The sequence below is a fragment of the Genypterus blacodes genome, unplaced genomic scaffold (assembly GCF_046128005.1).
Source record: "Genypterus blacodes isolate CSIRO-AG114 ecotype Tasmania unplaced genomic scaffold, CSIRO-AGI_Gbla_v1 ptg000076l_1, whole genome shotgun sequence".
Taxonomy (NCBI): Eukaryota; Metazoa; Chordata; class Actinopteri; order Ophidiiformes; family Ophidiidae; genus Genypterus; species Genypterus blacodes.
In genome coordinates this window covers 2,350,091-2,374,073 of record NW_027466885.1, presented here as the reverse complement: position 1 = coordinate 2,374,073, position 23,983 = coordinate 2,350,091, and the positions used below count along the sequence as shown (strand labels likewise).

Below are 23,983 nucleotides of genomic sequence, written 5' to 3'. Positions count from 1 at the left end.
CCTCTAGGCTAAGCTGAGGCTAAACCTAAACTAAGCTTAGGCCAACTAATCACTCTGATGTTGCTGGCATGAGTAAATGTTTCGGCGATTAAAGTGTAGAGGGAAAGGAAGGCAGTGGATAACAGGAATTTAGAAGTTGTTTGCTTAATTTAGAGACCATGAACTAGTAGGAAGTGCCGGGTTTAGAATTAATAACTGAAAAGATAAGAAGTCTGTATTGCTGCATGTTTTGGTGGTAAGGTTGAGTCGCAAATAAAACTAGTCAGAAGGCGCGCAAGTATTATTTGGAGGAGCAGCTTCACTTAGTGGCATTACGTCATCAACTTTAAGCCATTGAGCAGATCCTGGTTATGTTCTTGGATCAGGTCATTGATTAGTAGCTAATTGCGTGCTAGAGAGCAGATATTCATAAAGCCTAAATTGAGGCTCAGGCCGAGTTCTGCAAGTTAACTGAGCTAATTATGGCAGAAATGAATTGACATGTAGATTGTTGTGCAAAGACAATGTAACTGAGCTGTTTGAAGGTTTCACTTAGCCTGCTTAGCTTTTCCTGGTTTGGCAGTAGCGTTGCAGTTTTTTCTCAGTCATCTGCATTTCATTTGTTGATCTTGACGTGTAATATGTGCAGCTGCCACCGGAATAGCCAATACTGCTGACGTTCATCATCCCTAAGAGGCCAATGTTGGCAGACACTTACCTTTAAACAAACATTACATCAGTTTAGTATAGTTACACAAGACAGATGAATGCAGCGTAACTTGAAAAGACTCTGACTGTGAGGAGGGACACAGAGAAGATTAATCAGGATCCATTGTTGTGCTGCAGGGCTCACTGTGCATGGGGTTTGTAGTTCCATTCCCACATGGACACGTCAAGCTGTGTCAAAACAGAAAAACACTGAGAAATATCTGTAATCTGGATTTATAATGAAATTCATTCACATACATCACAATGGATGACGTCACTGACAAAGACACAAACTCATAAAATGGCTGAAAGTTTTGAGTTTGAGTTAACATCTAATCTCACAGCTCCATAAATTAACTTCTACTGATCTCACAATGGAAAATAATTGTAATTCAGGCAAATATATATACTGTTAAACCAGTGGTTCCAAAAGTGGGAGGTGCGTCCCCTAGAAAGGATCGCAGAGGTATTGCAGGGGGGGGCGCGACAAGAGAGAGAAAACTGTTGAAAGCAGAAATGCTGTTACACAGTATTACACCGTTAGACTAATAATAATTCCACTGTAAAGGTGATGCAGAAAAAGTTTGGGAACAACTGGATTAAACAACTCAAAACAAACGCCAACATCCACACGAACACACACATTCATGTTTCCAGATTTTCTCCAATCCTTGTTTAGTGTTTGATCATCCATTTTGCTGACGATCATTAAAGCAACTATCTGCCTTTTGTTTAATTTATCATTTTATTAATTTACTATTTCCATTCATTTCTAATTCGCTGAAATCTGTATTGTTGCTTTCTACGTCCGTCTCTATTTTGACCAAAAACAAACAATATACAACAGGAAAATGTAAAGCTGTGCGTCATGGCATGGACACTTTGATAGAATTATTGAATAACTGCCAGTTGTAGAGATCTGTGCAATTACTGGAGAATTAAAATGTTTAAATTCACAAATATCAGTATGATCCTAGGGAGTCTGCGGTTGTGGAGATCTGTGCAATTACTGGAGAATTAAAATGTTTAAATTCACAAATATTAGTATGATCCTTCAAAAGAAACGATATTAGACAATGCTTAGAAATGAACAGGAAAGGGATTTCACAACAATAAACCGTTAAATGATGCTTGTGATGGTAACATTGATCTCATATTCACGTCGTTAGAGTATATTTATGCTTTATGTTCGCCAACCGGTCCTCCCATGGTCTCTCTATGACAGAGAGATGCTCTTTAAATCTCACTGAGACTAAACGTTTCATTAGAGAAAACCAGGTTTGAAACAGGATTCATATAAGTCTGTGTTGATCTCTGCTGAAGAGACAAACACACTTGTGAATGTGTTTCTGATTTCATTTGTGTATTCCAGTCAGGGAATAAGAATTGAGATGTGATGAGGATGTTTTTTTTGATGAAATCCAAAGGGATGAGGTCCAATCACATCCTCAGTCATTAGGATACAGAACGCTGCGTCCCAAAGATGTAAACTGATGAGATATTTTCCTGAATAAGTTCTTAAATGTTCCATATCTTCATGATTCTGGATTTTCCCACCCATATTCCGACAAAAGAGGGTGCTGGATCGTGACATGCTCAAAGTCGCTAAATATTAGCATATCAGCATGCTACCTGTAAGCATGTGAGCATGTTCACATCGTAATGCCAAAAGCTAATGGCATGTTAGCTTAGCACCCCACAGCTTTGTTTTTAGGTATGCAATGAGCACAACAGCCTGAAGGGGGCAGTAAGGTGATCTGACCTAAAGGTTCACCCCTCAAAAGTTCAGTGCAGTATGCGAGTGGCCTTTTCCTTCCCAGGCCCCTCCTCCTTCACTTGCAGGCCCGCCTTCTTGGAGGAGCCGGGTGAGGACGCTGAGTAGACGCTGGTGGATGTCCCTGTCCCGCCCTGTCCCTCCTCCTTTCTCCTCTTGCTCCGCCCCTCTGTCTGTTTCTGAACACTCCTGCACGGCTCTCTGCAACTCCACCTGCACACACACATTGATTGCGTGTAAATTGCACAACAGAACTCTCGGCTCTCATTGCTGATCTTGTTTCTGACATCAATCAAAGATGGTGGGCAGAGCTAACATGTCTCCTCCCTTAAAGTGGCTGGTTTCTGTAGGTGGCGCACTTTTCTTGAACAGCAAATTGACGTTGATCGTTGGATGCAACAGCACCACCATGTGGTCAGAACACATACAGCTCACAACGGCCCACAAAAATGTCAATACAATCTTTATTTAATATAATACTTTTTTTCGGGTTTGGTAACCGAATTCATATAGACGTGTTGGATGTGTAAACTTCATAGACCAGAATTCTTAATCACATAGTGTGGTGTAGTGCAACCAAATTCATAGATAAATGCTTAATGTGATATCATTTGAACTATAGGTGGCGCTACAGCAACTTGAAAAATGTAAATGTCAAAACAATCCCACCTACACAAACATGAAACCAAAACTGACCTGAAGAGGAAGTCCTGCTTTGGCTCCAAGCAAAGTGGGAGAGAACCAGGGCCTGAAGATCTTCTCACAAATCACCTGAGGAGGAGGAGGAGAGGTAACAGAAGAAGAGAGAAGAAGAGGAAGAGGACGGAAAACAACAGAGTGGAGTTGATTGTATTGTAATCTCATACAGACGCACAGACACACAGACAAAGCCTCCTTTCTGTGTAGATGAAGGGATGAGTGACAGACGTAGAGTTCGGGGTCATCACAGGTCGTGATACCTGATGAGGGGACACCTGTGGAGCCTCGGACTAACCAATCAGAGAGCAGCATGTCATCAACATGTCATCATCACCTTTATTCATCTTCCATTCTTTTCTCTTCTTCTCTGTTCTTTTGATCAACCATTCTTCTGCCCGTCCTCCTATATTTCCTCCTTTTATTGAAGGTTTTAATATTTTTTATTATTATTATTCAATATTTATTGAATTATTATTATTATTAATTTTCTCTCCCTAATTTCAATATTCTTTTTAACATTCTATAATCTTTCACTCTCTTCACTTACCTTTATCCTTTTCACAACATTTAATTAATCCCATTTTTTTTCCATATTTATTCTCCAATAATAATGATTCTTAGTCCCTCCTTCACACTTTCATTTAATATTTGTTTGTTTTTATAACATTTCTGGATTTGTTATGTTGATTTATGTTTCTTATTAATCTGTCTTTCTGCTCCTAATTTATTCCCCTTTTTTCTATTTGATCTGTGAATTTCACTCAATCTCTTCTTTCCCTTAATTAATTTTTTCCTCTCTCATATAAGAGACAATATCTCATATTTCATACGTTCTGGGATACAAGAGGCAGCAGGGCGACGAGCGTCTCCCTGAGCATTATCATGCCGATGACAGTGGTGATGAATGTTTACAATGACCACATAAAATAATTACATTTTTATATTGCCGGAGGGAAAAGAAAAAATCGCAATTAATAATGATGTGACAAAAGATTTTTGAGAACTAATATATATAAATAAAATATGTATAAATAAAACAACAGAAATAAAATAATAATGATAATAATAATAATAATAATAATAATAATAAAATGTTCAGTACTTCTGTGTTTGAGTTATTACTTTCACTTTATTTTGTAGGTTTGGTTTGCTGTGTCATTTAATCCTAAACAGTATGGAAGACATACAGAATTAAACAAAACACTATTAATAATGTAAATTATCATATATCATACACATATTATACACAAATAATAAAGTATAATTTGTCTTCTCCCCAAATTCTCTTCTTCCATTTCATGAAGTTGTATGTTCTCTCCATAATTATTGAATGCAAAACGAATATCTACATCATTTCCTATATACATATCTCAATATCTATTTGGCTGGTTTGGTATTTATTTTCTCTGGGTCGTTGGATTTTTATTTGATGAAAGAACAAAACAGAAAGAAGTATTTAATGATAACAAAATGGCCGTAAGCACAAGTAAATTATCTTGAGCGGCGCTGAGTTTCAGCCTCAGAAATTATCATTCCACACGCCGCTTTGCTGCACTAACATGATTAAATCTTCTGAAAGACTGATTACCCAGAATTCCGTTATTTCACTGAGCTCATTACAAACAGGAAGGATGAAAGCCAAACTCAATGTCAAACAGCAACACTTTCCTACTTTTTCACCTGAAATACAAAATTATAACATAAGAGCAAAATCCTATATCACTCTGTGTTTGGTTTATAAATTTAGACAACTGCAAATATCACAACATTTAAATGGTAAATTTTAAATTTTAAAAGGTAAAAAAACAACTTGATTGAACATTGTCAAGTATGTGACCTTATATTGGGGGCTTGCTGAGCCTGAGGCCAGCCGTGTGTAGACAGTGTGTGTGTGCGTGTGTGTGTGTGTGTGTGTGTGTGTGTGGGTGTGGGTGTGTGTGTGTGTGTGTGTGTGTGTGTGTGTGTGTGTATGTACCTGCAGGTTGCTGTTCCTGCGCTGGGGGCTGCACCTGTGTTTGCGTGTGTTACACCTGGATGAACAGTCAAAGAAGTTACAGTCGTCATCTTCAGTGCAGTTCTGGTCCAGGATGTCCCTCATCTTCGGCTCAAAGAACGCCATGTCCACATCGATGGCTACTACCTGTCACAAATACCACACAGGTTACTACGGAAACACTCTGCAGGTTAATATAGAATCCCAGAAAAACTACCAAGGTTACTACAGAAAGACTATGCAGGTTACTATAGAAACAAGGAAACACTCCCAGGTTACTACAGAAACCTGGGAGTCAGGTTACTACAGAAACACAAAAACACTACATAGATTACAACAGAAACACTACATGGGTTGCCACAGAAACACTATGCGGGTTGCTATATTGCTACAGAAATACTACCAAGGTTACTTCAGAAATACTACACAGGTTACAACAGAAACTATGCGTGTTGCTACAGAAACACAGTAACACTATGGCTGTTTCTACAGAAACACTGTGTAGATTACTATAAAGGCGTTTCCACAGAAGCACAATGTGTGTTGGAAACAATATTGCAGAAACAATACACAGTCCAACAGAAACACTATGCCAGTCACAATTTCTATTGCAGAATGCTCCGTGCTTTCGAACTTCTTGTCATCTCTTTAAATATGAAAGGATGCACTACCCCTCCCCCCTAGATCCTCCCCTCCCATGCACAGGTGCCTGCATGGACTGGGGCTGGACGTATTTGCCGGAGATGTCCTAGTTCTGTCCTGTCCATTAAACCTCAATTTCGGATATTTTAGGTCTAAATAAAGAAGCCAAAGCAAATGAAAACAGGCCCTCCCTTCTGTGTTTACATTATGTTGTAGCAGCATTTAGATGTGGGACAGCTGCTCTTGTTTTCACAGCATTATCAGATGGTTTTCTGGTTTATTTAAAGCCGCAGTGCTGTCATTAATTCAGCAGCTTGTCAAGCTGCAGATGGCCTGCAGCCAAAACTCACACAGCTCAAAGTACAAATTATTTTATTTCTGGCATCTCAGAGACCCAGCCAGCGCTGCTGATTACAGGAGAATGAGCAGTTTACACAGAGAAGGCGGTAATCACAGGCCTAAAGGGCAGAATGTGTTTGTCAAGAAAGCAGAGCCTCATTATTGCTCTTATGGTATTAGTGAGATTAGAGTTTGGGCTGTTAAAGTGCTGACATTGCTGATTTAACAGCTCCCCATTTGTGAACGCCAGCATTGTAAAATGTTGAACATAAACAAGTAATCCCTAATGCCCTCTTCTGAAACACTGAGGGTTTGGCCGGCAGCAGAAACATATGGAGAACCTGGAAGTGAAACTGTTGTTGTTTCATTTTATTCCTAATTTACTTCAGTATTATTTAGTTTTAATACCATTTAGATTGTGTGTGTGTTTGTGTCTGTGTGTGTGTGTGTGTGTGTGTGTGTGTGTGTGTGTGTGTGTGTGTGTGTGTGTGTGTGTGTGTGTCTGTGTGTGTGCCTTCACTGCAGATATAGAGTGACCTTCACTTCCAGCAGCAGGGTCACATCTGCTGTTGACTGATAAATTATCTCTTCAAGAAAAGCCTCACGTTTCCCTCTGTCCACTCACTGATTTCTATCTCTGCTCACTCTAATGGCTTTCTTTAAAAAAAAAAAAAAAAACTTTTAACTCTCCACTATACTTGTATCTTATCCTGATGAAGTTCAATACAGGGGCTGACCGATAACTAGTGAGCCAATCATCAAGGTATGTCGGTCCTATTCCATTATTTTCAAACATAACCTTCCTTTCAACTCAGCCCATTTTCTCAAAAGGCTCAAATGTAAAAACAGGAATGGCATCACTTTAGTAAATTATTCCAAAAAGACAACTCACCGTCAGGTCCTTCCTGATGGCAAAGTTCTCTGGTTTGATATCACAGAGGTGCAGTCTGTGGGTGAAGTCGTTTTCAAAGTGCCACACCATGTCCAGAAAGCTCAGTGCGATACGATGCACCATCTCCCTGGTGGTCCACCTACTGTGAGCTCCGGATCCACCTTGCAACCCAGAAACGGCCACTTCGTCCAGTGAGAAGAGGTTCTGGTCCCAGGCGTGTCCAGCAGACAGGTACTCCACTGCATAGAAGTGACCACAGGAGCCCAACACCTTAGCAACATGAGTGCTGAGATCCTGAAGCACTCTGAAGAACAGAGGAGAGAACGAGAAAGCTCAGATTACCAGGCAAAACACCTCAACTGCAACCTACCAACCAATCAGAATTGACGATTCCTGTGACTAGCCATAAATCCAGCATTTAAATGTGCGTTTGTAAAATGTCCTAGCTTCCATACATACTTTAAAAATCACAGTTGAATTAAGCCACAGGTACAATCTTAAACTTCAGTAAAATTGCAGTACTATAAGTATGAAACCTGCTCTCTACTGCCCCCCTTTGGTTGTTTGTCATGTCGACTTTACTTGAGGAAGGTGTACTCCTCCTGCTGCAGCAGAGACCAGAAGGAGGCCAGCTCGGCTCTGGAGTAGGTCTTGTCTTTGTTCTTCAGTTTATTGCCCCAAAGTTTGGCGAGAGAACTGTTCGCTCCTCCTCCTCCTCCTCCTCCTTCTCCTCCTTCCTCCTCCTCGTCCTCATCAGCTAACCCCAGGGAGTTTCTCACCTGGAAACAGATGGAAAAACAGCCTGTGTGTTGATGTGCGTTAAACAACTTCAATACTAGTTATTTTTGTAATTGTTGCAGCTTTTCCCATATATTTGAATAGAATTCACTTACTTCCAGAGTGGCATAGAAAACCACATCCAGTGGAGAGAGATCCTCTGATGGGTCCTGTAAGATCAGACCTTTAGGATTCAATAAGTGGAAACAACGAGGATCAGACGGAGGAATTCTTATGTGTGGACTGACCTGGTAGTCAAATATTCCCAGGGATTCATAGGAGGAGAAGTTCTCCAGTTTGGATTTGAGGATGATGGGGTTTCCTCTCCAGCTTGCCTCGATCACCTTCTTCCCGTTCTCATAGTACAGGCAGCGTTTGTACTCCACCAGGCCGAGTACGCACAGGTCCTCACACATGTCCCCTGTCACCGTCCCTTCCTCAAACTCCAGACACTGTAAAGGACACCAAGAGGGACACAGAGAGGAGACGGAGCGTTTAGGTTCTGCACCATCACAGACCTTTCAGTTCAAGACTGAGGACTTTGTCTGATTCTGGGGGTTTTAGACCAAATGCCCAAAATGCTGGACCACAAATATGTACATTGTATGAGTGAGAAACTAGATGACTGTCCAACATGACTGAGAGACAAAGTTAACAAGTGTCGGCTGGATGAAGTGCACATTAGGAAGTTAACGACAGAACCAGATATCTGTAATCTAAATCCTACGTTCTCAATCCTGGTCCTTGGACTCACAACAGTGCAGAATTCAAAGTGAATTAGCTCAATCAGACATGTGTTTAGCCACTCAAGCACTGAGAGGCATTAATTGTTGACCTGGTGTAGACATCTAATCAAGCAAGTCAGGAGGAGCAAGGAAACACTGTGATTGAGAGCCTGGTGTCTAAATAGAGCCTCAGAAGACACTCTTAACCTCGGAGAATAATCATTATCAGGCAAAGATCTTCACGCCAACTTCTACCACTTCATCCTGATGTTATCCTTCTCTCCATCTCTGCCTGTTTGTTTTTCTTTGTCAGTGAAATTCGTGTCTGGCATAGCTGAGATGATTATCCACCTCAGTGAATGCACATGACAAACACTGTGCAGCGCAGTCTACAGAAGTGAGGAGATGAGGTGGAAGATAAGCCTCGTCCTAGATTACCTGGATAATCTCCTGTCTACCCAAACGCCAACACAAACACCAGTCAACAGCAACTGCACTGCTACATCGTCAGCTTAGCAGTTTACCAGGACTGCTCCCCGAACTACCTGCATGAACTGCTGCTCCAGGAGAGAGACTCTCACAAACAGGACTGCACTGTATTGTGCTTATATCATTCTCTCTATCTCCCTCTGTCTCTGTCTCTCGTCTATGTCTTGCATGTAATTTCCTAATACCTAAATTCTTCTTGATTCTAGAAACTTCCAATTAATTCCCAAACGTAGGAATTAATTATAGACTGTTTGTAATCTATGTGATTATAGAAACATTGTGATATCCAGGAACATCTGTCTCTAGAAACTATTAAACTTTTCATATTTTTATAGGTCTGAGCTGGACGTTTGCTACATGGTGTCATCTGAAGTGAATGTGTGAAAGGACAGGTCCTAGAGTGGATCCAGCTGGCAACAGTGTGACTTTGAATGATGAAACACTTTGCAATGTTAACGTTCACTCTTGTTCAGATTTATAGACCATTGGCAATGTTTATGGTTGGGGTGACAGATGAGGAGCGAACAATCCACGCAGTCTAAGCTCTTATTTTCACATATTAACAGTCTGGCAGGGGAGACAGAGGATCTTTCTCTTATAGAAGCTGGCTTGTCTAAACTTTGCATCTGGCTTTTTCCTCAACAGGTGCTAACAGACTCTCTCTGTCTTAGGCCAATTGACCTGTCTGCATACCTGTCTGTCCTCCCATCGCTTATCTGTCTGTCCGTCACACTTCCTGCCTCCTTAGCCAGTGTGCACAGGACTCATATTACAAGGACTGATTGTGGAGATCATCACTGATGGCATTTGTGCTTATTTAAGAATGCCATATCAAGCTTTTTGTACTGGATCCTGATCACTTGATATGAAACATCTGCAACTCTACATATGAATACAGCTACACAGTGCATAGTTCAAGTACCAAACCAGTGCACCAGAGCTTTCCTTCAATGCTTTTCTTTAGCTGCATCATATGTTTATGGTGTCCTGTCATGTTTGTTCGGTGTCCTATAGTGTGTGTCCTAAAGTGTTCGTGTCCTGTGGTGTTTGTGTAGTATCCTATAACATTTGTCTCTTATACTGTTTGAATGGTGTTCTATATCCTTGGTGTCGTATAGATTTTGTATAGTGTCCTATGACGTTTGTGTCCTGTACTGATTATGTATTGTCCCAATGTACAGTATATTGTTAAGTACCCGACAGTGTTTGTGTATTGTCCAACATTGTAGCTTGTCCTCCAGTATTTCTATCCTATAACACTTGTGTCCTCCAGTGTTTGTGTCCTATAGCACTTTCTTTCTATAGTGTTTATTTCCTATAGCTCTTTCTGTCTATAGTGTTTGTGTCCTATAGCACTTTTGTTTGTCTCCAGCCGCTCCTCTTCCGTGACAAAATTATCTCTCACACAGACAGGTACAAGCTCGCACACAGAACAATGAGTGCTTATTCACACAGGTACAAACTCTAACATAGAGTATTATCATGAACACATGCTACTACCACCTCGCATTCACACCACGATGACATTGTGAGCTTTCTCATTTGTGTGTGTGAGAGATGTGTGTTTATACGTGCTTGTGTGTGGTTTCACTAGTGCGTGTGCGATTATAACCTGGATTTTGTCCAAAACGACGCTTCATAGTCGTATTTGTAAGTTGTCTTACAGTGTTTATGTCCTGTTGTGTTTTGTAAAGTATTAGTGTCCTACAGTTTGTACAGCTTTCTATTGTGTAGTCTGTCTCCTCATTGAATCGGTCTCCTCCCTCAGATTAAATCTGGAAGTGTTTCTCATCCTAAGGTGTGTGTGTGTGTGTGTGTGTGTGTGTGTGTGTGTGTGTGTGTGTGTGTGTGTGTGTGTGTGTGTGTGTGTGTGTGTGTGTGTGTGTGTGTTGATGGACTAACCAGGAATGGGAGGAGGTGTTGAGAGTCAAAAGAGAACCTGCAATTACCCACTTCTTAGCTCCGACCAGTTCCTGCTGTCTATCATCACAATGAATGAAATCCACAGCTGTGTGTGTGTGTGTGTGTGTGTGTGTGTGTGTATTTTTTATTTAGTCATTCATCCGTTTAGTTTTCACTCCATATAATATTTCCCAGAAATGCCAGCCTGACATTCCTGGGAAAGTGAAACTCCAGTCCAGTGGGTTGCAGCATTTTTTGGGTGAACAAACTTAAAACATTGGAACACAACTAAAAGAAACTGCATCGTTCAGAAGAACGCATCAAGATACGTAAAGAAAGCTTCCATGGACATGCCGTAATCAGGATAAACGCCCCGTCCTCCCTCGCCTGATGGACAAAGAGTAGAGAAAACAACAAATCGACATGATGTGAGCAGATTACCCATTTGGATGGTATATTATTTAATCGCACAGAACTATGGGAGTTGTTACACAACAGCCTGTGTGGACATCCCACATGGATCTTTCTGTGCGTGGAAGCGTAGTGTCAATCAACACAGTCAACCCACAGGCTAACCAACCTAATTGAGCCGAGCGATGAAGAGGAAGAGGACAGGGCTGAGCTGAAGGTCAAGCAGGTTTACGTAAAATGACAGAAAACATTTTGTCTGAACTTGCCAAAGATGGTTTCTGAGGAATTGATTGCCTGAGGGGTTTTACTGGGGCACATTACAGGGTATTCTCCCAGAATCACTGTTTTAAGAGAAGGCCCTTTTCAAATTAAAGGCATTTGATAATTCCTTTACTCCCTTAAGTCCCAATCCTTCAATTTAAATTCAGACATTAACTAATCAGAATGTATGCATGTACAGTATATGTATGTTTTCTGTACCCTGTTGTAATGTGGTGCAGCCGTTTTCATCAGTTTCGAACCAGAACTACTAAAAATATGTCACCATTTTTTTATGCAGTTGAATCAGCATCATCTTGGCAACTGAAGGAGGAACAACTATGTACTTTGTTCTGAATCGTAACATAGTCTGATAGTAGTCCATTCCAAGTAGTAATAATACAAACAACTGCTTAACTTATTTTGCAACCCAGTCAATCTGAACACACACATTCCACATTAGCCTTACTGTGACCTCAATGGTGCAGCTGCTTTTTACATATATCAGTGTTGTTGCAAAACCAGAGCTTACTTTTAGCGTAATTTGAGAGCATGTGAACTCTCTCTCTCTCTCCCTCTCTCTCCCTCACACACTCACTCTCTCTCCCTCTGTCTGTCTCCTTGTATCACTCATATGCCTGCAAGTGCTCTATACGTGTTTTGTTTGTTCTACGATTAAGATAGAACAAACACGACAGAATAAAGTTGACATAGTGAGGAAATGCATGTGGAGGTGTCTCACTCTTTACAATCACATATTCTAGGCTTCCTACTCACAACAAGGTTACTACCTTTTGAATCCGTAACTGGAATGTAAGCATCAACGTAAAAGTCAAATGATGACCTGGGGGCAGAAGAACATGAGGCACAGGGACAAAGGAGGTCAACTGAAATGGAAACAATGTTTGTAGCATCACTATCTGACACAAACTGAGTGATCTCCTTAGTTCTTGTTCTCCAGGGTTTCTGCGCAACCTTGCCAATGAAATTCCACAACTCTGTCATGACTTGTCTGTCATTGTGCTAAAGTCTAGCCAGCGCTGACAATATTAGTAATTCAACTTGTGAGAATAGGGAGTTGTATGATTTCTCATGGGAACCGTCACTGGCAGGTTTAGGCACGTGTTTACTATGTGATTGAAAGCAGGAATGGAAAAAAAACAACATGCTTAGAAGAGGAAAATGAGAGATGAAATTGAGGTTTGGCATCGGTTGCTGCAGTGTGATCCAAACACACACATAGCCAACATCGATTTGTTGCCCCTGTTTTACTCCTGAAACACTGCAGAGACACACACACACACACACACACACACACACACACAGTGAACTGGAATGACAGGAATGCTAAGACACATTCACAAAGGAGGTTTTGTTTTCATTGTTGTTCCTCTGTTTTAAGCATATCAAAAACCACTAAACAGATATAAATTTGGTGGAAAGTTCAGTTATGAGCCAAGGGAAACCGGTTAGCCTTTGGTGTGGATTGTGCCACTTAAAGATTGGCTCACTGCTTCTGATCCATGAGGCACAGTGCTCTGTCGTAGAAGGTGGGCAAACTGGGACATGCAGTGATACTTGCAGGCTTCTATCCATAATTGTGGCTTTTAATTAGATTCTCTTGATTACACAGTGTTTCACAGTTTCCCAAACAGGGCTGCACAATTTATCAAATTGAAATCACAATTTGGCCACATTCGATTAACAAAATGAAAGAAGCAGTGATGTAATTAATATCTAAGAGTGTGAGGAGCGCTCCAAATTATGGTCCCATGCCTGCAGCATACTGAGGTAATTATGGTAATCCTACAGGTTCCCCCTGGATCCTGTTAGGAGGCGAGCTTCTACAAAACAAAGCATGTTTTGCCTGAAGTGACTGTAGATGTGTTGTGTGGAATAACCACAAAAACATGCCAGTTGTGTGAGCTAAACCCACTGCGGTAAAAGTTTGTTTTATGTTTGACAGTCATCGGATCACTGTTGTACATTTCTACATATGAGATTTGAAAGGAACACAAGCAAAGATCTAGTCGGGAGAGAACAACAAGAACAAGTGCCAAGAAGTTCTAGTCAAACAGGACATTGGTGCCAAGGGGTTGTTTTCTTAAAGGTAGAACTATATGAAGGTGTTTACAAAAGAGTTTGTTGGTCTTTTTTCTTAAACGTAGAGAAGAACTTTGCTGAAGGTGCCAGTCCTTCATCCAGTCTGAACTATGAGTGAGGCATGCTGATATCTGTGCATGATGTCAGCTTAGGAATGATAAAAGAAGTCATGTAAGTTTGTGTATGTCAGAAGAGCCCCTGTGGAAAAGCAGTCTGATTAACAACAGAGCAGAAGATTAAAGTGTTTCTTCTCAGCAAATACTGGGTAACAAAGGCGGTTTGTAAACTTCACTTCAGTCCAAACAATGTGTCTTTACCAAGTACAAGTACTATGTGTAACTGATTTGAACATTTATGGACGAAACCTTTATTCTAGAATAAAGAACATCTTTAAACTAACTACTCAACATGACCCATCTCACATCCCCCCCCCCCCTCACATTCCTTCTCTCAATGAGATAAATTAGCTCTTGATTTTCCTGATAGCCCTTTGAACCTTGGGGGGAGTCAGTGCAGTTCTCAAACAGGCATACTGGTCCTCAATGGTCCGTCTTCAGCTTTAAAGTAAGCTCATTGAGGTGTGATGTGATATCAACCAAGAAAGCAATTATATCCATTCCGTTCGGGAAGGATATGAAGGGGTGGAGGACTGGATAGAAAGGACAACTGTAAGAGTTTTACAAGACAGTGTGACAGAAGAGAAAACAGATAACAGACAAACCTAGACAACCTACAAATGGGACCAAAAGAGGGGAGAACTAAAATACAAGTGCAAGTCTACTGACAGAGGAAATGGAAATACAGGAGCAATAGGCTCAGAGAGTACAGGGGAACCTAAGGAACAACAGAGCGAAGACAAGACTTTATCCGAACACAAGGAACACCAAACACGGAGTGACACAGGGGTACATGGAACACGAAGACAAGACGGACAGGAACCAGAGAGACACGACCAGACTTAGACAGATTACATGAAGAAAACCAGGGTACAAGAGAAAACCTGAAATGACACAGGGAACACAACCAGCCAAGATTCAGGGAACAAGAGACAAGGAGTAACCAGGAGCAAACGCAGGGACATGAGCAGGAAACAAGCAGGACTAAGTTGCCAAGAGGTGAAAGAAAGACGTAGACTAAATGCTCACAGGGTTGATGAGGACAATCACACAGGTGGAATCAATCAGGACACACAAGGGCAGGAAGTAAAAAACAAACATAATGGGAGACGATTCCAAAATAAAGCAGTAAAAGAGGCCAACTGACACAACTAACAAACACAAGATCATGACACCAGCACTCTGCCTTTTCTCAGCCATCTCAGACTGCAGTGGAGCAGTAAGTCCTTTGCATTTGCATCAATGTCTTTCAGGAATTCTCTGAGCAGACCGTGTTGTTGGGATGAGGATGCGCTTATGTGTCAAAATTGTGTCAAGTTTCATCACTGTAATCATACTTTCATCATATTCCTCTGCCTGAGTGGAGCACCGAACAGGCTGCTGGATAACACAGCAATAAGTGCAAAGGTCTGGATTATCCTCTTTCATCTCACAGCTCCTTCCTTCCTTCCCATCATGGAGCCCCTCTGTGGTAATAGAGACACAGATATATGTCCTCTCCTCTTGTGTGCATTGCCTCAGTTGCTTCATCCACTGCTGAGCCTTATGCATGGTGCACTCTTAATGACATCATCAAGCTGTGTCTGCACATCCTCTGCAAATACTTCACATCTCCTACAAGCTGTTGTAGCTGACGGAGTGAGGAACCTCTCTACAGCTGCAATCATGCACTCCTTCACTCTCTCCCCATCAGTAAATTGCTTTTCGTGTTGTACAAGCCGTATCCTCCTCCTTTTGTTCATACTGGCCTTTCAGTTCATTACATTTTTGTGTCTTTGCCTCAAGACTGCTGTGGATATGTTTCCTCTGTAATGGTGTTTTTCTATTGTTTTTACAATGGCCACAAACTCTGAACTTACAAGACAGTCTGTCCTGTGGTTGTTTCAGGGTGAATGAACGCATATTTGTGTCTCCATTCATCTTTCAACGGTCTGTGAGTCAACTCCACTTGTTTGGAACAAGACACGTCTCTGCTTTTGTTTTTCCCGTCTGCTGTGTGGTGCTCACGCGATTGGTCAAGGGGGGGGTGGGGGGTAGCTTGGCAACGTGAATGGTAGGAAGTTATTTGGGCTTCTTGCGGTCTGGATTTCAACCGCGCTCTGCCTCTTGGTGACCCCCGCCCGAGACGATCAGTAAAGCATCACTTTAAATAAAAAAAGGCATCCAAGCTCTGCCTCCAGATGTCAGTGTGTGATTTATGAGTGGTGGCAGGAAGTCAAAGGCCATGGCGCAGTAATGTACAGTATTCCCACAATCCTTCAGCGTAAATCAACACTCCAGAAATGCTCTCATTGAGACGACTTCGCCCACTAACAGAACAATGGGGTGATTTTTCTCTCATTCAGTGGGGACAACAATGTGTGGGCTGCATAAATGCATGAATTCACACACACACACACACACACACACACACACAAGCACACATACACACGCACGCATAGGGTGGGGGGACTGGTTGACCTTCGAGTCAGTTCGCTGGAAGTATAGGCTCATCCCACAGCTGCTGAGTCCACAGCCGCAGGCCACAACATAGCCTGCACCGCTGCTAATGATCTCACACACACACACACACACACACACACACACACACACACACACACACACACACACACACACACACAAGCTTACATCCACAGTTCATGCAATATTTGGCAGCACTTTTGAGAGCAAACAAGCAGGTGATGTCTGTTTCTATACTGCTGCTGACTTAATGAAGTATTAAACATTGTGAACACACACACGTGTCCCGTGTTAATGGTTTTTGTTTCAGGGTAAATTGTCCATCTTGTTCTGGCAACTGCCATTTTTCCATACAGCTCAGAAACATTCTTCCCTCCATTGAGTTTTTCTCTGACATTCCTTCTTCCTTTTATTTTCCCTTTTATATCCAATTCTTTCCTCAATTTTGCACTTCCTCATTTATTTTGTTGCTAGTTTTAGTCACGTCAAACTTTGCTTTCCCAATTCATCATATCAAGATTATTGGGGGATTTTAATTAGGTACTCTCAAAGTTTGGGATAATTTCTGACATAATATATCCTAATGCTTTTTGAATGTTGTCCAAAAATGTCTGATTTGGGCTGATTGGGTGATAAGAACACATGTTGATGCAGTCATCACATCTCATTATCATACCACTGAAATTACATTTTAATTCAATGGGTTCGATTTGTTTTGGAAATGGGTTGAAATAATCTTACTGCACTGGCCGACTGTGAGACTTTCAGGAGTTAATTGTGATGTTCTTTGCCAACAGTAGACTGTGTGTAGCTGAGGTTTAATTGCTGCCTCTGCTTGTCTGTCTGCAACTGTGAAGGCTCTAAAACTCTTCCCTCAGCCTATTTATTATCCCGAGGACAAACCCACTGCTCCCATCGACAGTGTCCGTCAGTGCTGCCAGTAGTTGGCGCCTGTTCAGCTCCCAGCAGCCAGACAGTTACAGTAAGCCTGTTTGTTAGGTGGCCAGGAGAAGATAAAGAGCCAGAGGTCAACAGCTATAATGGGCTGTCAATTTATCCACTCTAGCATCTGCTGGAGCAGCGGAGGAAGACACAGATAACAATCCTCACTGGCTCTGTGGACACATTCCAAAGCTCTTATTTCATCCTTTCTTGCTCCTTGATGCTTGCATGAACCGGAAATCGATCTGGTCTGAGGATCTTCCAGGTCCCTTGATTGTGTATGGAGCAGTGAGGGGGAAGGAGAGTTATTCCAAAATCATATAAAGTCCTCATGGTAGTAGGAGTATCATGGAAAAATCTGAAGTTAGTCTTGATCTGGAGGACCCCATCAGAGCTGTACTTCTTGAAGGTGTGTCACCCTTTTCACCATTTGATGTTTACTGGCTTACAGAAGACTAAAAGTATCCAGTGCAGCATTTATTGGCAGACGGAAGAAGAAGTTGAAGAATTAAATTGAAGATGAATATATATTTGTTTGTTAGTTTTGATTCACTCTGATCAAATATCTGATGTGTCATGGTGGATTGGTACTGATGTCTTTCTTTGTGGAGATGCATGTTCTCCCTGTCTGCACAGGTTTCCTCCAGGTGTTCACACCTCTAAACACATAGGCAGACTGCCCATAGGTGTGAATGAGTTTGTCTTTCTCTGTGTCAGCCCTGTTAACACATAGTCCTGATGTCCTGGGAATGTGTCCAGGCTGAGATTGGCCTCCAGCCATCTGTGACCCTGCACAGGATGGCTGGCTATGGAGCGTGGATGGATGGAAATATCTGACGTTGAGAAGGAAAATAGTCAAACATTCAGGTTTGGACAGAAAACCTGCTTCCATTTATGGGCATCAGTTTGGGAGGACAGGGAGTCAAACTTCAATTTAAGTTTTACCCATACCAGATGTTCTTAATTGTTTTTATGAATTTCTCTCAAAATAAAAGTACTGCAGTAGAATCTGTTGACGTAACATTTCTCCTGTTGTACTGATGCGGTCTGTCAGTGCTGCAAGTTAGTGGATTACTGCAACAACAAAAAAAAAGGAACCTGCGGCCACTGTTCAGGCTTGTCTCAACTGCTTCAGGTGTAGTAACTTGAAGGGAAGTCCCTCAATCCTCCCCTTCTTTATCCTTCCTGCAGGCTTATCCATCCACCCTCAGACACTTATCTCTCCCTCTGAGGCAGCAGATTACAACGATTTTGTTTCTGAGCCCTCAGCTCAGTGCTTGAGGTTGTGTGGGCTGTAGATGCATAAAGCTTAAGTGAAAGGAGTATCATTTCATTCCTTAAAACCTTTTTGTTCACTTGTTTCTCTCCCTTTTCATCTCTGATTTCCTTTGTGCTCATTCAACCACAAACCTGGAAACATGGACTAGAGATCTACTCTAACTCTTTCTACACACCAATGCCAATACCATAACACATATTCATTGTGTAAAGAGTAAAGGAATTAAAGGACCCACATTAGACCTTTGATAGTACGATGACACCTAGCACCCAGAGCCACGAAGAGTAGGATCCCAACCCTTTAAGGAAGGAAAACAGCCTGAACTCATATTAAAAATATCAATCTTAATTACACTAAAACCATTTTCTCTTACATAACTAACTCACTTTATATGACACACAAATAAAGGCATGCCTCCACTTCGAAACTATTACCATTCTCTGCAAATGTTCATCATGCCATGTTCCTAAGCAGTCATATATATATATATACCTGTGTATACCATGTATACCTCATAGCTACCTGCCAGTATATTAATGTTATGTTGGCAGAGGCCTGGCACAACATGCCACTTCAGACACGGTAGGTGGACTTACATACGAATAAGAGTTCTGCTCAGCTACAGTACGTTGTTGTTGGATATGTGATTTTGCTTTGAAGTGACATAGGTGGTAACACTACCTGAAGGTGAAGAGAAAAAGGTGTTGATTACTGTAGGTTCATTTCTACGGCAACCTTTTCATTGTCCATATTCCCCTTTGCAGGGCTACCCAGGGCTGATACAAAGGCGCATTTCCAGGAAATAAAAGTATCTTCATGACTTTCCCTTCTCAGATTTCATGACCACAGAGACCGTGACACTGGAACATCCACTCAACCAAAGCAAACATCTGGCAGGTTGCACATGTGTATCCATGATTTATGGAGTATATCGACATCCTGTCTGGTAATATCAGGACTTGGTACACGATGAACTGTGCATTGTCCTCACTACCTGGGGGAAGTACAAGTTCTGGTAAATGTGCTTAATCACTTCTCACTGATTTATTGATATCTGACAAATCAAATCCCTTCCACTGAAAAAACAATGAAGTCTGTCTCTGCGTGTGTTCATGTTTCTGCATGTGAACACTGCACTTGTGTGCTCTGCTGAAGCACAAATCATAGTCAGTATGTTTCTGCTATTGCTCTGACTATTTATGGTCTACCTCTGTGTGTACGGCCGAACCCTGTCCCTGCATGTCTCTGGCATTCCTCTGCCTATTTATGGCCCAACTTACTGAATTTTACAGCATGTTTATTCCTTCCCAGGGACATTAGAGAGACTCTCGATCACAACAAGGGGCCAGAACTGACTGAAAAGTTCTGAGCCCATCATAGAAAGTTTTAAGTCAGTGATGTTCAATTTCTTAAATTACCGACCTAATCACCTTCGTATTCAACACACTTCTGCCAGATATGCCGGAGGGATTTTATCCTTCCACGGCTCATATGACATCATCATCTGAGGACAAACAGGTTCCAACCAGGGTTGGAGCTTCGTCGTCGAGGACACTCTGTATGTATACTTGTACATGAAAATTGTGACTAACCCACAACTAAGGCAGTAGTGCATTTTTCAATAGTCATGTAAAGACCATCATCAGATTGAAATCAGCATAAATCAAGATAGGCGTAAACAGACCTAGATTATGTTGTTGTAAATGAATGTATTCAAGGATGAAAACATAACAATGGCCATCTCATGAAGAAGAGTTCAACTATGACACCAACAAATAGGTCTTAATAAACTCATGGTTCAAACCGAAGAGCTTTCTTTTAGATTCCAGCAGAAATCCCAAAGTTTTCAAATATGCAGGTTGCAGTTCTACTAATCTATTCACACGACATAAAAGTACTGAAACTTTAAATTGCCAGTTTGAGGAATTTTCATGTGATCAGCTCAGAGGAAATGAAGGACAGAGTGATAGAAAGAAAGCAGGAAGGAGAAAATAGAAGAATGGGAGACGAAACAATATGAAGGGAAGACGTAAAGAGGGAACTGAAGAGTGATGAGACACTATTGGGTTTTTTGTGTACTCCCCTCTATCCTCTAAAGGAGCACACCAAAACAACAATAAGCCGAGCAGAAAGAGAGCCTCATGTAGGGTGTTGATCTGTTGATCTGAATTAGTTTCCTGACCCTCGTTGCCTTCCAGGGTGAGGAAGCATAGGGTCCATTATATCAGCAGTGAGCTTTAGTCTTTAGTCTTTGCTCTGGATTCACTCATACACAGATTCACCAACTCTAAATCCTACTTAGAGGAATTCAAAGTTGCTGTCTTTGGGATTCTGGAATGTGTTAACGGAAACAACGCTATCTTTAGTCTATCCATTTGGGGTAAAGTACAAATAACCTGCCTATCAATAGCCAAGGCCATTAGAGTACTACAGTCATGAGTCCCTGCCCCACATCTGGTATTTTCATCATTTAATTTGTTCATTTAGCCATTTATTATGTGTTCTATAAAAATTCAACCCCTGACACAAAGTAGTTAAGGATTTTAGAACCTTTGCAAAGACACAACAGAAATACAATACTGGGGTGGAAATACTGAAAATGTTAATGAGATTTTGGAAGGAGTCAAATGAAAGATCAAGTGTAAGAACAAACAATGCTGCAATCATTCTGAAGGACAAACCGAACTGTTGAAAAGGACACAGTACCACACACACACTTCCTGGCAGCAGCATAGATCAGTGTAGTATGCTGTAAAATGCGCAGGTCAGGGCGTGTGTGTGAGCCTCCATCAATCATATGTGACACATGCTAATGACAGAGGAGCTGATATAAAGGAGGTCTGTTCTGCTCACAGCACATCAGTCCATAAACGTCTCATCCAACACGTCAGCCTGCCAGACTCCACAACACGGCAAGCAAGAGACAATCTGACCGACTCTGTCTCACTGTCAGGGTTCTTCCATACAATTTGTCTGTCATTGAGTCCTGGAAAACTCCAATCAGTCAGTGCAGTGACAGTGTTCCAGGCTGTTTCCAATACAAATCAACTGGCTTCAGGAATTTTCCAAAAATTTCTTTAATGAGGGAAACAAACTTAATTTGTCCAAAAGCTATTGCCAACATTATTTTCTCATTTCTGCTTTCTGTTTTGACAGTTTTGCCTTTAAATGCTTATAATTCTTCATAGCCACAGTCTCCATGACGATCTCTTGCTCCACCAATCAGCCACTTACTGATCACGGTTCAGACAGTCTATATAGATTCCCTTTTCAATGAAATAGGGAGCAAACCATTATCCTTTATAATGGAATCCTGCTTCTCTCACAAACGGTTGAAGAACAGAAATTTCCGGCAGTTTGTTAGCACAATTAGGAGATTCAGCATAACATAAGAAAACAATCGATGTCATATTGCAACGTACCAAGAATACTCTGGAAATCCTTCCAATTTTTGGATTTTTCCAAGAAAAGAAGATCTTAAACAGTCTTTTCTTGTCTATTTAAGATCTTCTCATATATTCCTAAGCTCTGTATGTTTATACCAGTGGTAACAGTCTTGGGTCATGACACACAGCTTGATTCCACATTATAAAAACAAGCCTTTGACTCACCAGTCTCTGCAGGATCCTCTTGCTCTTGTCATCAGTGCAGTAATCAGACAGGATGCTCCTGTGGACGAACACCAGCCCGTTCAGGATTAACCAGGATCCAAACCAGAGCAGAGCGAAGACCAGGGTCCCCCGCCGAGACCACAGCCTGAGACCGAGCCACCTGAGCAGGCACAGACCTCCACCGCGGCCCCCTCTGCCCACCGCCACGCCTCCAGGGACCATAATGAGGCTTGCAGGTTGTGTCAGAAATGAACCGGGGCAGTTTTCTTTCCTGTGAATGCCGAAGATGGAAGTCCAACCCTTATTTTTTTTTTGTCCAGGTGGGGGGATACAGGGAATGATTCTGATTCTAAAGAATAAAAAATCTCATGATAGTCTTCAAAAAATGTGAAAATCACATTGCCAAAAATATTCCCAAAAGTTTTAGGCTTGCACCCTCAAAAATTGTTTAAGTTTGGTGTTGCAGTAAATTTATGGATTACTCTCAAAAATGTGGTTCATTTGTAGGAAAAAAAAGAAGAGATCATTTTTATATTCACATAAAAAAAGTAATTTGATCATAGCTGCTACATGTGGTAAACAGCACTACACCACCTGTACTATACCATGGGTGGTTGAGTCAGTGTACCATGTTATACCAGTAGACCACCAGATTTCTCAGTTTCAGTTTTTCCCATGATGCCCTGCAAACTGTGAAGGAGGGAACTGTGGATGAGTCACTGGTTGTTATAATTCAAACGTCTTCACTTCAAAATCCATTACATTGTTTGACTCATTGAATCCTTTCTGCTTCTCCTCAACTCTGCTTCTCTGCACCTAACAAACGAATGATGTCTCAATGAAGCCGACTAAGCTCAGAGAGATGGCTCGATACTGTGTCCTTCGAAAAAATAGATGTCAAAGAGTTTAGGAGGAAGTCCAGAAAAATTAAACATTCAGGGCGGAATCCACAAAAGTACATTTGGAGCAATACATTCCAACCATTCGAGGTTCACTGGTCTGGCCTCCAGCAAGGATCTGTGATGTTTGGATGTTTGTTTTGATTGGTTTGTTTATTCTGTCCATGCTGAGTATTTTTGTTCCTTTAAGTTTGACTTCACTTCACCACATCAAATCAATAAAAGTTGCGGAACTGAGAGATTGGAGATTCTGAGGGGAAAAGTGACGTCAACGTTCCGAGTCTTTCCAACAGTCTGTTCTTTCTGTCCTCCATACACTCAGAAACACACACAATCTGTCCCGCGCAAAACATACGCACACAGTTGTAGTCTCTCACACACACACACACACACACACACACACACACACACACACACACACACACACACACACACACACACACACACACACACACACACACACACACACACACACACACACACACACACACACACACACACACCAGTAACCTCTGCTTCCTTTCACCGCCGAGTTTGTTCTTCTTGTCAACTCTTCGTCGGCGCTCGTCCTGAAAAAGAATTTCGCAGGGAATCGCCCGCCAAAAGATCCAGCAGGAGATTGAGTTTGTGTGAGAAAAAATTCCTAGAAATATAATAAAATAATCTACGGTGATTTGGAGGAAAGCGGGACTACTTGTGATGCTGCTTCGAGAAAATCCTTCCCTAAAGAGAAAAGTAAAACAGAGAATCAGTCAGTGAAAGGTTTCTTGTTTGAATTGTTTCTTAAGAAAAAGAAGAATGTTGTGTTGCGTTTCAATCTATAGGTATAATATACATAACTCATGTCTGTGTAGGCTTACAGCTTTTTATCAGGGGCATCTTATTCGTGGTCTCAAGTGGCTGGATTGTGCCAAATTCTTTATAATATACAGCTTTAACTCGCTAAGTGTGTGTACTGCACTTAACTGGTGTTTCACTTTGTGTA

At 41.5% G+C, this 23,983-nt stretch overlaps 1 protein-coding gene across 1 annotated transcript; it reads right to left on the bottom strand.

The window, feature by feature from the left end:
* Positions 1-905: 905 nt before the first annotated feature.
* On the bottom strand, positions 906-23,512 carry dipk1c (divergent protein kinase domain 1C). The gene is made up of 8 exons (XM_076158213.1): positions 22,100-23,512; positions 8,052-8,255; positions 7,920-7,973; positions 7,609-7,805; positions 7,027-7,330; positions 5,136-5,300; positions 3,158-3,232; positions 906-2,674 (listed from the first exon to the last, which is right to left on the bottom strand). The coding sequence occupies exons 1-8, from the start codon at positions 22,319-22,321 to the stop codon at positions 2,465-2,467; spliced, it is 1,431 nt and encodes a 476-aa protein (XP_076014328.1). The 5' UTR covers positions 22,322-23,512; the 3' UTR covers positions 906-2,464.
* Between the last annotated feature and the right edge of the window lie 471 nt (positions 23,513-23,983).